This window comes from Narcine bancroftii, chromosome 2 (genome assembly GCF_036971445.1).
Source record: "Narcine bancroftii isolate sNarBan1 chromosome 2, sNarBan1.hap1, whole genome shotgun sequence".
NCBI classification, from domain to species: Eukaryota; Metazoa; Chordata; class Chondrichthyes; order Torpediniformes; family Narcinidae; genus Narcine; species Narcine bancroftii.
In genome coordinates this window covers 331,238,777-331,256,450 of record NC_091470.1, presented here as the reverse complement: position 1 = coordinate 331,256,450, position 17,674 = coordinate 331,238,777, and the positions used below count along the sequence as shown (strand labels likewise).

The window sequence follows — 17,674 nt, the reverse complement described above, 5'->3', positions numbered from 1 at the left end:
CATGACAGTTTTGTTGCAGATTGTGTTTTTCATAGCTTTTCTGCTACCAATGATAAGTTGACTGGCTTCTATTTACCTTGTGTTCTGTTAATGATAAAAGTGTAGTGCTGTAAATCTTTAAATTTTGGCCAGACCACCCAGCATATCCACCTTTACCTCCCCTGCAAATAGTTTATTCCATTCAGGTCATACAAGTTTTCTATTTGATGAGATACCGATCTTTTTGTTTTCCATCGTTTCAAATTCCTCTACCACCACTTTACACTGCTATCAACTTCATGCATTGCTTTACTGAAGAGAGATGCAGGAAGTCATTTAGGATGACTGTTGTACTTTCTACCTCCACATGATCAATCCATTTTTGATTCCACATTTTGCCCCAACCTTACTTTCAGATTTCATTTATTATTTGTCAAATAAGTCTTTCAGATTCCCTTTCATATTGCCATCTTATCTACAAAAAAGGCATTTAAGTTATTGAGCAATCTTGCATAAGAACACTTTTTAAAGAGAGTTACGGCACAACACAAGTGGTAAACAAGAACTGTGGTAATTTAATATAGGGCAAGTACAGTCAGTTGACCACTCCTCGGGCATGCTATACAACAGCAAAAGTATTCTAGAATTCAGCAGTGTTAATGAAGACAAGCCCAAGGATTTACTGCAACAGGAGAAACTATTTCTACTCTTTTCAGGGAGGAATCCTGTTCCCTTCCCCCTCCATTTTTTTTTGTTTTAAATAGCTTTCATTTCTCTCTCTAAAACTCTCCCTTTCTGTTCAATTGGCACAGACTGACATCACTCTAACATACAGGACCTTGTATTCTTTACATTTGTGACCATTTCCCCAAGCCCTACCCCCTCCAAACCTTCCATGGTGCAATTTACAGTACATCAACTTGAAAAGAAATGGAAAAGAAAGCCCACTGAAAAGAAGTTATATCGCATTCTCTCAAAAATAGATGTTTGAATATCAAACATTAAAAACAAAATAACAAATTTCTTTTTCGATATATATGTATATATACTATATCACATATGCATATATACTATATATATATGTATATACACACTATATATTATACATATGTATATGTATATACACTATATATCATATATATACACACGCCCATGTGTGCGCATCTCTGTGTGTGTACACTTATATATATATATATATATATATATATATTTATATATAGATAGGCCATGTATATACAAGATGTGTCAGCTGTATGAGTCTGGTTGTTAATTTACTGGGTGCATTGACTTCACCGAACCACACTTTGATTGTTATCTATTGCCAGAGTAAACTGCAAGTCTGAACTATCATCATCTTGTAACAATGGTGGGCCGCTTGGACTTATTGTCAGTGAAGGGGCACAATCATTAGCTTCGGTCCTCACACTCTGCTTGTTAGCTGACAGCCAATGTAGGTCTCTAGACCGTTCACAGCGGTTTTCTCTCTGGGAGTTCAAATGTCCTTTTAATGCCTCCAAGTCCTCAGCTGATAAGGGAAATATTCTTGGCTCCCACGGTTGCACCATCTACAAGAATAAACAAATACAGTATTAAAACAACAAAAGGAGAATAATCAAAATAGGCTGTCGCAGCTATTGAGTTCAAGTCCCACTCGCAAATTAAATTATAACCATATAATAATTTACAGTACGGAAACATGCCATATCGGCCCTTCTAGTCCACACCGATTTACGTGAAACTCCACTAGTTCCACCTAACCACTCCCTTGCCCATAACCCTCCAACCCCCTATCATCCATGTACTCATCTATCCTCCTTTTAAGTGACAGAATTGACCCTGCCGCAACTACTTCTTCCAATAGATCATTCCACTCAGCCGTCATTCTCTGAGTGAAGAAGCATCCTCTTACATTACTCCTAAAGTTTTACCCCCTAACCCTTAAATTATGGCCCCTTGTACCAATCACTCCTACCCTCAGGGGAAAGAGCCTATTCACATCTACTCTATCTATTCCCTTCATAATTTTAAATACCTCTATCAAATCCCCTCTCAACCTTCTACGCTCCAACGAATAATGTCCCAGTCTACTCAATCTTTCTCCATATTCAATATACTGCAATCCAGGCAATATTTTTGTAAACCTTCTTTGCATCCTCTCAACCTTATTTATATCCTTCCTATAATTTGGAGACCAGAACTGCACACAATACTCAAAACTTGGCTTCACCAAAGCCTTAAACAGTCTCAACATCACCTCCCAGCTCCTATATTCAATGCGATGATTTATAAAGGTCAGCATACCAAAAGCCTTCTTCACCACCCTATCTACATGGGAATCCACCTTCAAGGAACGCTGAACCGTTATTTCAAGATCCCTCTGTTTTCAGCATTTCTCAATACCCTCCCCTTCACTGCATATGTCCTGTTTTGGTTATTTTTCCCAAAATGAACCACCTACATTAAACTCCATCTGCCACCTTTCAGCCCACTTTTCCAAACAGTTCAAATCTTTCTGTAGTCCATGAAAACCCTCTTCACTATCCATAACTCCCGTATCGTCTGCATATGTATTCACCGAATTTACCACCCCGTCATCCAAATCATTAATATAAATGATGAACAACAAAGGACCCATCACCGATCTCTGAGGCACACTGCCCGTAACTGGCCTCCATCCTGACAGACAGTTATCCACCATGACTCTCTGGTGCCTATCTTACAGCCACCCCTGAACCCATCTGACTATCTCTATATTAATCCCAAGAGAATGAACCTTCTTCACTAACCTTCCATGCAGAACCTTATCAAAAACCTTACTAAAATCCAAATAAACCACATCAACTGCTCTACCTTCATCAATCTTTCTGGTCACCTCTTCAAAAAATTCAACAAGATTCATCATGCACGACTTTCCCCTCACAATCCCATGTTGGGTGTCCCTGATCAATCCGTGCCTATCCAGATATTTATACATATTATCCCTAAAAATTCCTTCCATTAGTTTCCCCACCACCAATGTCAAACTTACTGGCCTGTAGTTGCTTGGTCTACACCAGGGGTGTCAAACTCAAATTCTAGGAGGGCCAAAATTAAAAACTTGGACTAAGTCGAGGGCCGAACTAAATATTTATTGAAAATTTTGAACAATATCTGCATGTTTTCTCTTCTTTCAACATATGTAATGTTAAACTTTTTCTTATTAAAATAAATGTTTAATAATAGTTTTGGATAAACTCTTTCCAGAAGCATTAACAAATGAGAAATAAAATATTCAATAAATAATATTTCTCTATAGAGGATTTGTCAAATGTTGCTAGTGTACTGTCGAATAGTAAAATCTGAGGGCGATTGAGAATGTGGGAGAATAACATGATTCCTGAAACAATCAAATGGGTGACTGATTGTGGGCATGAACTCAAGCAGGGTTATTTGCCATGCCCTTTTTCCATTGGTACAGATATCCTTTGATTTACACACTTTTCAAGTTTTATGCCTAATGAGCTTGTATCCAGGTGCAGGACCATTTTTAACCAGGAATATATTTATCACTGTGACATGAAACTACTGGAAGATTGTTTTATCCTGAGATTAAAGTTCATAATCCTTACTCAGGCCTGTGTGCGGGAGGGCGGGGTTTGCGGGCGATCGGGTTGGACAACGACAGTGCGGGGGCATCGGCTCTCGCTGCAGGGCGGCATCTCGGCAGATCAGCGGCCCCGTCACCGTGAGTCGCGGGTCGGCCTGCAGCAGGGAGGGGGAGTGGGCAACGGTCCTGGCGAGGTCAGGCCCCCCCTGAGTTTCTCCCGGACCCCCCTTGACCAGCTGAGTTTCTCCCGGACCCCCTTTTCTTTCCGTGCCGGTGTCCCAGGACTTTTTCAGGGCAGTCTCCGCACTCTGGTCCGCGCTGGTCAGCGGTGGAGGAGCAGGTGAGCGCGGCTAATCCCGATCCAGCCCACGCCGTTCCCGATATTGGCGGGGGGTTCCACCCTACCTGCCCGACCAGCCTCGCTCTCCACGTGTACTCCGGGCACCCGCCGCTGGTCCGGTGGGAAGGCGCAGGGCGGCCGGCGGCCCCATCGCCCGGCGGGGAGCCCAAATCTTCCCTCCAGCGTCCCGACTCCATCTGCAGCCTCAAGAAACGCTGTGCCACTGGGGTTCCGGGCGCTGGGAAGCGGCCTTGGCTTCCCCTGACACCGGCCAGGGAGCGCTGCGGTGGGGGGGGGGGGGGGGGGGGGCGTGGGCGGGGGGACACGACAGCGTGTTTATAAAACCATCCACCACTACTTTTCAAGGACCAGGATTTTTCTCTCTCTCTCTCACCCTGGGACACAGCGGTTACTGTGCATGCGCTATACTGGCGCGGCGGCCAGCGGGCCACCTCTAATATATTTTTGATATGATCTTGCGGGCCAAATATGCCCGCGGGCCAGAGTTTGACATGTGTGGTCTCCACCTTGCGCCCTTTTTAAATAGCAGAAACACGTTTGCAACCTGGCAACCCCACGGCACCACATCCTCCTCCAGTGACCGTTGAATAATCACTGTCAGAGCCTCCACTATTTCCTCCCTGACCTCCCTTAAGGTCCTTGGAAAAATCCCAACAGGACCAGGAGACTTGTCTACCTTTATACACCCCAGAAATTCTAAAATTCCCTCTTTACTAATCCCGATCTTTTCCATAACTAAACCATTTGCCTCACTTATCTTACACAATTCAATATCTCGTTCCTTTGTGAACACCAACGAGAAGAATGTAGTCAATATCTCCCCCATCTCATATGATGCCTCACACATACCTCCGCTCTGATTTTCCAGTGGACCTATTCTATCCTTAACTTTCCTTTTACTATTCACATATTTGTAAAAACCCTTTGGATTTGCCTTCACCCTATTTGCCATAGCCCCCTCGTACTTTCTTTTTGACCATCTAATTTTGCTGTTAAGGTTCTTTCTACAATCTATGTATTGTTCATATATCTCATTCATCCTTTGCTTCTTGTATTTAACATAGTCCTCCATCTTAACCCAAATCATCTTCCTAATTTCTCTAGAAATCCATGGTTCCCTTGAACATTTGGCCTTGCCTTTTGTCCTGACAGGAACATAAAGATTCTGCATGGTCAAAATCTCACCTTCAAATGCTCCCCAATTCTCTTCAACGTCCTTTCCAGAAAAAAGATCATCCCAAGCTACTCCCTGCAAATCCCTTCTCATCTCCTCAAATCTGGCTTTCCCCCACTCAAAGACCTTCATCTTTGGACCAGACCTATCCCTTTCCACAATTAAGCTGAAACTAATGGTGCTATGATCACTGGATCCGAAGTGCTCCCCAACGCACACCTCCATCACCTGTCCTATTTCATTCCCCAACAGTAGATCTAATACTGCTCCCTCTCTCGTGGGTACCTCAACATATTGATGCAAAAAGCAATCCTGCACACATTTTACAAGCTCTAAGCCATCCAGTCCACTCACTGACTGTGTCTCCCAATCTATGTTAGGAAAATTAAAATCCCCAACTAACACCACCCTGTGCTTACTGCACATCTCAGCTATTTCCATATTTGCTCTTCTAGTTCCCTCTCCCCATTTGGTGGTCTATAATACACCCCTATAATCGTAACCTCACCTCTTATATTTTTTAATTCCACCCACATCGCCTCCCACTGCCAATCTATCTTGCCTGGTCATTGGTGGCTGGGACCAGAAAATAACTATAAATGTTTACAGAGTGAGATCAAACTTTTACTGGTTCAGTATTTTTCAGAGAATGAAACTGTATAAAACCCAAATGTTATGGTACAAAGACTGTTGAGTAACTTTCATTTCCCAATGAAGTCTCAGTTTCCTACATTCCAAGAGTATTTACTTGTAAGCATTTTATTGGTCATAAAACATTCTGAGATATTGAGAATTTGTGAAAGGTTTAATGTAAGTGAAAATTAAACTTTATTAATAATGTGAGGGAGTATATAATATTTTATATTGTATATAGATATGTTTTTGAAGGAGATAGATTGTGGGGTAGTGTAGGTCACAAACAAACACTTCACAAAACAGATCTCATTTAAAATGCCAGAGCTTTGCTCAAGTCCAGGCTCCAAATGCCTTTGTGAAATGCCTACAGAGACTTCACAAGGTAATTGGACATGCTGTGGAGTAATTGATTATTGTTTTGAAAGCAACAGATGAACGGACTCAGAAGATTGGGTCTGGTTCCACAATATGTCTCGTTGCAGTTTACTGTTCTAAGAAGATCATGTGGTTTTGTAAGCAGAGACAGAGAGAGAGAGATAGAGAGACAGAGAAAACTGGTTTCTGCAGTCATGGCAAGCTGGCAGTTGGTTGAAACCCCATTTTGAAGACAGGTTGTGAGTTCTGTGTTCAGCCTGTTGAAAACCCTTGTGGTTCATACAAGAGGAAATGGCTGGCTAGAGTGTTTCACCTGAAATATGGGAAACAAAAGAAACTCTGTGGTGACCTGCAGAAGAAGTTATCATTTGGAAAACCCATGATGGGGATAGTTTCTTCAGCAAGACACTGATTGGCTGATCAGAAGGAATCAGTTTGTGTGCATCCAACAAGCAACGAATCACTCTCTGAAACCGACATGAATCTTCCTGAGCAGTAACCATTTAAGTACCAGAGCTTTGTGAAAATTCATAAATGTTATATTCTGTGCACAGTATAAGAATTGCCTGATACCAGTGAACTTGCAGGAATGAGAAGTGAGATTGGATTGTGAGTCAAATAACTTTTCTGAACTTATACACATTAGGGTTAGGGTTAGGCTTAGAATTAGAAGGGGTTAAGTTAATAGTAATAAGTTAAAGTTTGATTCTGTTTTTATGTTTAAAGAAAATTAAAAACAACTTTTGTTTAAGAAACCATTTGTCTTAGTGAATTTCTATTGCTGCTGTGTTTTGGGGTCCTCTGGGCAATAATGATAAGTTGCAACAAGGAAACTACTGCAAGGTGCTCTAGCAATAACCAAGTTGAGCTCACCACCATTAATTGGATGATGTAGTTGAAATATTTTGACTTATGTGTATGGTTGGTATTACATAAATTGCTCAGTGGTGACAGATTTTGCCATATCCATTAAGTTTTCTGAGGCACTTCAACAGTGCAAATCATTGGATATTCATATACAGTATTTACTGATTAGACATATCCACCACTCAAAAAGCACCCACAACAATTACAAAAAATTGGAAATAATAAATTTACACATACATGGGGACCAAAAATATTGGATACAAATTATCCATAACACGTTACTTATTAATCAGAGATGTAATTATTCACATATAGATTTCCAATTAGTCACAAAGACTAATGGTTGATGTTTTAAACTGCACAGAACAGGGAAGATTCTCTCATAAATACAGACATGAACACTTTATCATGATCGAGATTCTGAATCCAATACAGATACTTCAAAAATACCTGTATTTCTTCATCAGTGACTTCAGGTGTGGATGATCGTGTATCCTCGCTGAAGGACAAGACTCTTGTACGATCTTTTGAGGAAAAGGAACTAAGTGATGAGCAGGCTTCAGGGCTTACTGGGCCAGTAAATGAGCCCACCTGAGAATAATCATTTAAGAGGTGATATCCACTGTCAGGTGAAGAAGGCTGAAGGTTTGTTTGCTGTGGTTGTGGAGTGGATCTACCATCTCCTTTGTTTGAAGATCTGGAAACCAGAAGAAAACAATATGCAGTACAACCTATATCAAATGTTTATATTTGACAGTTTAATTCTTGGCCTTCAGATAACTCCACTCATCCACCACACACACATCCACAATTTTCTCCAGCAACTTCAGCAGTAACTCATTGCTACAATTTCATTCCTGTCCATGATTTATGTGTTAACCTGAAGAGTGAGGATCAGGAACCATTGCTGAAATTTACCCATCTAGACAAGATCAATTATAGGACACCCATTTGTCAGAAACAAAGCAGATTAGTGATTCAATCAATAAACACAAAGAAAAAAAAATCACTAAATCGAGTTATATAGCATGGAAAAAGGCCATTTGGCCAACTTGCCCACACAGACCAAAAAGTCCCATCTTCTCTACACTGCATTTGGCACATTTCCCTCTAAACCTATCAACATGCATTGACATGGAGGCTCCATGACAGATCCTTGGAGATGTTGCTGACACCCAAGCATTTGAAGTTCTTGACCCTCTTCACTACTGAGCCCTCAATGAGGACTGGATCGTGTTCTTAAACAATGCAATAATACCTGCTTCAACTACCTCCTCCAGCAACTTGTTCCGTGCATCAATCACCCTTCGTGTAAAAGAATTAGCCCTTAGATTCTTATTCAATCTTTTCCCTCACCTTAATCCTATGACCTATGGTTAGGAATACCCCTGATTTGGGAAAAAGACTCTTTCCATTCACCAGATCTATTTCTCTCACGATTTTGCACACCTCAGAGCAATGGGCCCAGCACTGAACACTGAGTTGTACTACTGATGACAGACATCAAATCCAATAAACAACCATCCACCATCACCCTCTGCTTTCTTCCATTAAGCCAATTTTCTATCCATTTGGCTATCCATCCTTGGATCCCATGCAATCTTGCATTGGTCATGGCCAGAATTTACACGTGGGAAGTTTAGGGGAGACCTCAGGGGTGTTTCTTTTTTGCAGAGAGCTGTGGGTGCCCAGAATGCCTTACCAGAGATTGTAGTGGAGGCTGAAACACTGGGGACATTGAAGAAATTCTTAGTGTGACAGAGTATATAGATATGTTTTTGGGAGATAAATTGGGAAAGGATTGTTAGAGAGGTCACATGCAACACTTTAAAACAGATCGTATTTAAAATACTGGAGCTCTGCCCCATGTCAGGGCCAACAGTCTTTGCAAGAGCTTTAGAGAGTGCCCAAGAGACTTCACTAATGGATTGTTGCTTACAAAAAGGCAACAGGTGAAAAATCTTGTCGGAGTCGCAGATTGTCTTGAGTTATTCTAAGAGGTTCATGTGGTTTGGCAAGCAGAAAGTCAAACAGCTTTTCTCTCTGTGAGAGAGAGAGAGACACACACACACACATGCACACACAGAGATCACTTCTACAGTGTTACAGTTAGCAACAGCAGCTGGGACTGGAACAGGACAAGCTGGAAAGCCCCATTTGGAAGACAGGTTGTGAGTTCCAGTTCAGCCTGGTCAAAGTCCTTGTGGTTCATGTAAGAGGAAAGGACTGGCTTTCTAATGTTTCACTTGGAATAAGGGAAATAAGAAGGAACTCTGTGGTGACCTGAAAGAAAGCAATTATCATCTGGAGAACCCTGAGGGGTACATTTCTTCAGCAAGACACTGAAATGGCTGATGGAAGTAAATGTACAACAAATCTCTCTCTGAAAACCGACAAGAACCTTCCTGAGCAGTAACCATTTACCTTTCAAGCACCAAAGCCTGGTGAATTTTATAAATGTTAAATTCTGTGCACAGTATAAGAATTGCCTGATACTAGTGAACTTGGAGGAATGAGAAGTGAGATTGGACTATGAACCAAGGAACTTTTCTGAACTTACACACACATTACATACACGTGCGCTTAGAATTGGAAGGGGGTTAAATTAGGTTAGTTAAGTCATCAGCGATAAGTTAAAGTGTGTAACAATATTAATATTTGGGGAGAATTTATAAGTAGGTAGGTCACATACATTCACACATTTAAAAACAGATCATAATTTGAAAGACTGAAGAGATATTGAAGATCTCTGGAGAATGTAAGCATCCTTCACAAGTAGGTGTTAATTGAACTGAGGTCATAAAATGAATGACCATTGTTTGGAACTGGAGACACAATGGCTGATGGAAGCTCTTTTCAAGGGTTTTGCCAGAGTGCACAGAATGGTCACTCCTGGATTGTTTACCTAAGATAACAACTTGAGAAGAAGAAAGAACTCCTGTTGTTTGCTGGAGAAGGTGGGGGGGTTTTGCAAGACATGAGTCACATGCTCTCTTTGGAGTGGCAGTTAGAAAAGAGAGAGAGAGTTGAGTTAACAGCTCAGTCAGTCAGTCAGTGTGTGGGACACTGAAAAGTAAATGAAAAGTACAATCCAGGAAAAACTGTTTGAAACTGATGAAACAAGTCCCAGAGCAGTAGATGGCTGGAAATGCTCTCTGTCTGATGTTTCTCTTAAAATAGAAGAAGGAATGGAACTCTGTGGTAGCTTGAAGAAAGAGGTTACCAGCTGGAAGACCCTGATGGGGCAAGTTTCATTAGTGAGACCCTGAGGTGGTACCTCAGTTGTGGAAATCCTGGAGCAACAAATATCTATCTCTGCAAACCCTACAAAACCTTCCTGAGCGGTAAACATTTACCTTTCAAGCACCAAGTCTGGTGAACTTTATACACGTTAAATACTGTGCACAGTATGGTGATTGCCTGCAACCATAGAACTTGAAAGAAGGAACAGTGAGATTGAACTGTGAACCAAATAACTTTTCTTAAATCCACGCACACACACATGCACTTAGAATTAGAAGGGGGTAATTTGGGTTAGTATAGAATATAGTATAAGTATAGAGTTAAGTTAAAGTTTGATTCTATTTTCATGTTTGAAGTTGATTAAAAATAACTTTTGTTTTCAAAACCACTTGTCTTGGTGAATGTCTATTGCTGCTGGGTTTTGGGCTCGTAGCAAGTGTGATTCTATTTTCATGTTTAAAGATAATTAAAACCAACTTTTGTATAAGTAACCATTTGTCTTGGTGAATATCTTTTGCTGCTGAGTTTTGGCGTCCTCTGGGCTCGTAACATTAGACACCTGGATTAAAGAAAAATAGAGGGTTATGGGGTAAGAAGGATTTAGAATTTTTTTAGGAAGGAATATATGTGGGTCGACCAACATCAAGGACCGAAGGGCCTGTACTATGCTGTATTGTTCTATGTTCTAAGCAAAGCTCTGGACTCACTGCAATTCGCCTATTGTCACAATCACTCCACAACAGTTGCAATATCACTGGCTCTCCTCTCAGCTCTTGATCACCTCAAAAACAGCAATTCATACATACGGCTGCTCTTCATAGGCTACAGCTCAGCCTTCAAAACCAGCGCCTCTGCATCTGGATCCTTGACTTCCTCATCAGAAGTTCACTGTCAGTGCAAATTGGAAACAACATCTCATCCTCACTGACTATCAACACAGGCGCACCTAAACGATGCGTGGTTAGCCTACAGCTCTACTCACTATACATCAATTATTGTGTGGCCAATACAATGCTATCTACAAATTTGCCGATGACACCATGGTTGTCGCCAGAATCAGAAACAGCAATCAGGAAGCGTAGAGGGAGATAGATTCGCTTGGTGAGTGGTGTCACACAAACAACCATGTGCACGATGTTAGCAAAACCAAGGAGACATCTGTGGACTTCAGGAGGAGGTCAGGAGAACACGATCCAGTCCTCATTGAGGGCGCAGTAGTGGAGAACTTCAAATGCCTGGGTGTCAACATCTCCAAGGATCTGTGATGGAGCCTCCATGTCGATGCAATCATGAAGAAGGCTCACCAGCAGCTATACTTTATGAAGTGTTTTAGAAGATTCCATATGTCACCAAAGACTCTCAAAAACATCTACAGATGTACCATGGAGAGCATTCTGGGTGGTTGAATCTCTACCTGGTATGGAGGTACCAACACTCAGGACAAGAATAAACTCCAGAGGATTGTTAATTCGGTCTGTGACATCACGGGCACCAGACCACTCCATTGAGGACATCTACAAGAGGAGGTATCTTAAGAAAGCAGCCTCTATCCTCAAGGACCCCACGACCCAGGCCATGCCCTCTTCACTCTGCTACCATGGGGAAGGAGATACAGGAGTCTAAGACAAGTACTCAGCGGCACAGGGACAGTTTCTTCCCCACTGCCATCAGATTCATGAATGATCAATGGACCAAAGACACTGCCTTTGACTTTTTGTGCACTGTTTTTATATAAGGTGGTTTATATCAACGTTTCCACTGTGATGCTTCCACAAAACAACGAATTTTGCGACTTATTCATGACAATAAATTCTTCCAATTCAAAGCAGCCTACTATGCAGAAGCTTATCGAATGCCTTGCTGAAATCTATAAGTACATCCACAGCTCTGCTTTGGTCAACCTTTTTGGTTACATTTTCCAAAAACTCAAATTTATGAGACATGACCTCCCACTTATAAAACCCTGATTATCCCTCATCAACCTTTCTCCATCCAAGTACATGCATATCATCTTGCTTAGAATACCCTCTAATAACTGACTGACCACAGATGTTAGGCTCACGAGGTTGCAGTATCCAGGCTTTTCCCAGCAGCTCTTCTTGAATAGTGCCACAACATTTGACACCCTCAGTCTTCCGGCACTTTGTCTGCACTTAAGGACTCATAAATCTCAGTCAGGCCATCAGCAATTCCTTTTCTTGCTTCCCAGTGTCCTTTCATATATTTGTTCATACCCAGGAGACCCATCTACTTTCATAAGCACCTCCACAACCATAATACTGATTGTACTCAAGACACTTCCATTGATTGAACCAAGTTCCCCAGTCCTTGTGTCTTTTTCCACAGTAAAAACAGAGGAGAAGTATACATTGAGGATCCTGCCCATGTCCAGTGACCCCACAGAGTTGACCATATTAATTCCAGAAGGGTAACCCTTTTTTTTTACTGGTTACCCTTTTACCATTTCATCAGATGCAAGGATCGACAATGAGATAGACAACAGACTTGCCAAGGCAAATAGCGCCTTTGGAAGACTACACAAAAGAGTCTGGAAAAACAACCAACTGAAAAACCTCACAAAGATAAGCGTATACAGAGCCGTTGTCATACCCACACTCCTGTTCGGCTCCGAATCATGGGTCCTCTACCGGCACCACCTACGGCTCCTAGAACGCTTCCACCAGCGTTGTCTCCGCTCCATCCTCAACATTCATTGGAGCGCTTACATCCCTAACGTCGAAGTACTCGAGATGGCAGAGGTCGACAGCATCGAGTCCACGCTGCTGAAGATCCAGCTGCGCTGGATGGGTCACGTCTCCAGAATGGAGGACCATCGTCTTCCCAAGATCGTGTTATATGGCGAGCTCTCCACTGGCCACCGTGACAGAGGTGCACCAAAGAAAAGGTACAAGGACTGCCTAAAGAAATCTCTTGGTGCCTGCCACATTGACCACTGCCAGTGGGCTGATATCGCCTCAAACCGTGCATCTTGGCGCCTCACAGTTTGGCGGGCAGCAACCTCCTTTGAAGAAGACCGCAGAGCCCACCTCACTGACAATAGGCAAAGGAGGAAAAACCCCAACACCCAACCCCAACCCACCAATTTTCCCCTGCAACCGCTGCAATCGTGTCTGCCTGTCCCGCATCGGACTTGTCAGCCACCAACGAGCCTGCAGCTGACGTGGACTTTTTACCCCCTCCATAAATCTTCGTCCGCGAAGCCAAGCCAAAAGAAAATATAAAATCAATTTGGATCATCCATAATGTTATTTGCCAGAGTGATCTCCTGTCCCCTTTTCACCTTCTGATTTCCTTTTTAAGCTTGCTTCTCTGTTCCCAAAATTCCTCAAGGTTTCTACAGGATCGAGGAGTCACGTGATGGAGTAGTGGCCGGACGGTGAACTCCAGCCCTCTCCAGAAAAGTCGGGAAAAACAAGAGAAAACACAAAGGCACAGAAATAAAAGTTACAGAAAAGTGAGTATAAAGGTGGAAAGAAGATGGCGACAAAAAAAGAAAAATCGAAAGCAACGGCAAGAAGAGAGGAAGAGAAGACAAAGGAGGAAAAAGGTGAAGGCCTTACCTGTCCGAAGAGGCCCGCTGCGGAGAGAGAAACCCGCTCCCTCAGATCGGTAAATAATGGACTACAAAAATGGCTCGCTGAGCCGAGTAAAAGTGCGCAACCGCGCATGCGCGATGCGAATGAAAAAAAACACACCGACGGGAGGGGGGACCAGCTGGGGAGTCGATCTCCACAGCCGGCAACGACAGCTGCAGAGCACCTGCAGCAAGAAGAGACCACAGAAGACAATAGAAACAAGAAAGAAGAGGAGGAAAGGGCAACAAAGAAACAACAGATGGTCAACCCAGAGGAAGAAGAAGAGGAAGAGTATGGGGAAATAGAAGAAGAAAAGATAGGCAAGGTCAAGGATATACTTGCTCTTATTAGAGGATACATGGAGTCATTTAAAGAATGGCAAACACAGGAATTTAAGGATTTAAGAAAAAGAATAAACAACACAGAAGAGAAAATAAATAAAATGGAGATGACCTTAACAGAAATGGGAAAAAAAATGGACAAGATGGAAGAGCGGGCAGTAGCAGCAGAAATGGAGGTAGAAGACTTAAAAAAGAAATTGGAGAAATCTAATAAAAAAACTAAAGAGACACAAGAACTACTAGCTCAAAAAATAGATACAATGGAAAACCATAACAGAAGAAATAACATAAAGATAGTGGGCCTTAAGGAAGATGAAGAAGGCAAGAATATGAGGGAGTTTATAAAAGAGTGGATCCCTAAGACCCTAGGATGTCCAGAACTACAGCAAGAAATGGAAATAGAAAGGGCACATAGAGTATTGGCCTCTAAACCACAACCACAACAAAAACCAAGATCTATTGTAGTAAAATTCCTAAGATATACTACAAGAGAAAAGGTACTGGAGAAGACAATGGAAAAAGTAAGAGAGGGCAACAAGCCACTGGAGTACAAAGGGCAAAAAATCTTCATTTATCCAGATATAAGTTTTGAACTCCTAAAGAAGAGAAAAGAGTTCAATACAGCAAAGGCGATTTTATGGAAGAGAGGGTATAAATTTATACTAAAGCATCCAGCGGTATTGAAAATATTTATTCCAGGACAACAAAACAGACTATTCTCGGATCCAGAAGAAGCACGAAAATTTGCAGAACAATTACAAAAATAGACTGAGGGAGAAAGACGGGTAATGAGAGTTAAAATGATCACGATTGATATGTATGTGGGTAAATACAAAAAGAGACTGAGGGATGAAGACGGGTAATGAGAGTAAAAATGATCACGATTGATATGTATGCGGGTAAAGAGGTATAAGAGTGAATAGAGACAATGAGCATACATGAATGTATCTGTACTTAGAGGAAAATATAGATAGTATAGACAAGAATTAATAAGGGAAGATAATGGAATAGAGAGAATAAGGAGGGAATTAAAAGAGTGACCTTTGTGACATATGAAAAGTGAAATCTTTTCTGGGGGAGGCGGGGTGGGGGGAAATAGCGGTCACTGCAAAATCAGTTGACGCTTGCGAGTGGATTCGCAAATCCAAATGGAGAGGGGAGATGTGGTTGTCCGACAAGGGATAAAGGACAACTCAGGAGGGGAAGGGGAGATTGGGGATAAATAAGATAGAAATAGGAGAATAAGGAAAATGTTAGATGTTGTAGGAATGTTGTCTTATAAAGAGTTGAAAATAAGAAAACAGAAATGGAAAAGGAGGAAAGGTAATGATGGAAAAACGGAAAGAGAAGATAAACAAAATATAAAAGGGCTACGCTGAACTATATGTCTTTAAATATTAATGGAATACATAACCAAATTAAAAGGAAGAAACTACCAAATTTAAATGAATAAATGTATTCCATTAAAAAAAATAACATATTGGTTAAGAAATAAGATTGAAATATTCGAACAAGTATAGGAGCCTTACATTAAATACAATAGCGAAAACCTACCGGGGACAAACAGTACCTAAGTTGAAGGAAGGAGAAGGAAAGAAAAGAATGGACTCAGTAGAATTTCTGGTGTAATTTTGTTGAATGACAACATTGTCTGACTGGCTTAATGCAACCTAGATTGTATACCTAAAATGGACGAGAGGGGGGGGGGTGGGGGGGTGGTTTGGGAGGAAAGGGGGGGGGGAGAAAACGTCACTGTATATGTGTGAAAAAGAAATAGTGTATATCATGGCTAATGTGATTGATGGTGTGAAAAATAAAAAAAATTTAAAAAAAAAAAGTTTCTACAGGATCTCAGCTGCTCATGCCCTATACCTCCTTCTTGCTCTCGACCAGAGCCTGAATTTCTCTTGACATCCAGCCATACAGTTGAATGCCTTGACCTTCACTCTTAACAGGAGCATGCATGCCCTGAACTCCTGTCAATACACTTTGATAAAAATACATTTTTCTAACTTTCCTCTTCTTTCAAACAACCTCTAATTAAAGGGAGCTAATTCACAACATACATATTCTAAGTTGGCCTTGCCCTAATTTAATTTGTGTTCTCTCTGTGTATCTCCATAACTATATTAAAACATTATAGAACTATGGCCACTGGTCCCTAAAAGCTCATCCATGAACACTTCATCCATTTACACTTCCTAATTTCTCAAGACTAGATCAAGCATTCCCTTCTTCCATATGGGACCCTCAACATAATGCGAGAGGAAATATTTCTGAACACTTTTGACGAATTCTCCCGCTTAAACCTTTCTCGATGAATATTTCGAAAGTGATGAAGACGTCCAAAAATACATACTGCTCAGGGTTCGGATTGGTTCAGATTTTCCGGATTCTTGAGCAGCACTTTTAAATTTCAAGGAGGAATAAAGAAGAGATGAACAGATAAATTTTGATAGTTTTACAGCGGCAGCTAAATGGAGTCGGGAAGAACGAGACCAGTGGGCTCGTTTGCACTCTTGTTGTTTATGAAATTTCTCGCATTGCGTCTTATAAGGCTACAGGTAAGTCCACCCCTTGCGCTGGAAACGACGTCATACTGTTGCCCCACATGCATGCGGACCTTACCCAGCTGGTAGAAAAGATTACCCTGGTGGCGCCATCTTGATGCAGCTGCTCTGCTGCCGTGACCGTAACATATGGAGCCAGTTTGCCTACTGTCAGTGATGTGCACCGCCACACAACACTCTCCCCCCTCCCCAGAAACGGCGATAGTGTGCCTGTGGACTTTGCTGGTAAGTGCGGGTCCACACAGCGACCTGTTTTTATAAGCTGTGCCATACAAACCATGCAGCGACCATGTGTGCTGTGGTCTTGATGGACAGGTGCAAGAGGTCATGGATGGAGTGGAAAACCCGTCATCTCTATTGACCCAGAAAGACTGGTTGGGGCTGGCTGGTGGACAAATCGCAGAGCAGGGTGTGGCCGCTGTCTGGCAAGGAGATGTCTTCGAAGCAGAGGCTGGTGATGGCTGTGCAAAACGTCTGGGTCTCCGCGTCATCTTCTTGTGCCTGTGCAAGCCTGGTGCCAATGATTGAACAGCCGGCCTTGAGAGGGCATCGGCAATGACATTCTCCTTGCTAGAGAGGTGTTGAATATTGGTGGTGAATTCCGAGACGTATGCCCAAGTGGTGTTGCAGGTGTGCCGACCAGGGGTTAGAAATTTTCGGAGTAGGTGAGGGGTTTGTGGTCAGTAAACATGGTGAAAGGCCTGCCTTCAGGGAAGAACGGGAATGAATGACTGCGAGGAGTTCCTGGTCAAAAATACAGTATTTTTAACTTGGGGGGGGAGGGGGAAATGCAAATGGCACTGAAGAAGGTAAGTGGCCTCCAATGCCCCTTGACCAGCTGTTCGAGTATGCCCCCATTGCTGTGCCCAATACATCGACTGTCAAGGAGGTGGGAACGTCCGTTCTGAGGTGGACCAGCAACGTGGCATGGGCTAGAGCCTCCTTG

The 17,674-nt window shown here is 42.2% G+C and overlaps 1 protein-coding gene across 2 annotated transcripts in view; it reads right to left on the bottom strand.

Annotated features, from left to right (window-relative positions):
- Positions 1–534: 534 nt before the first annotated feature.
- Positions 535–17,674, bottom strand: part of LOC138755667 (KAT8 regulatory NSL complex subunit 1-like) — a 221,979-nt gene continuing 204,839 nt past the window's right edge. For both annotated transcript variants that reach the window (XM_069922059.1, XM_069922060.1), the window contains 2 exons: positions 7,429–7,675; positions 535–1,544 (listed from right to left, as the gene is read on the bottom strand). In XM_069922059.1, coding sequence (XP_069778160.1) covers positions 1,269–1,544; positions 7,429–7,675 — 523 coding nt within the window. In that variant the 3' untranslated portion in view covers positions 535–1,268. The remainder of the gene's footprint in view (positions 1,545–7,428; positions 7,676–17,674) is intronic.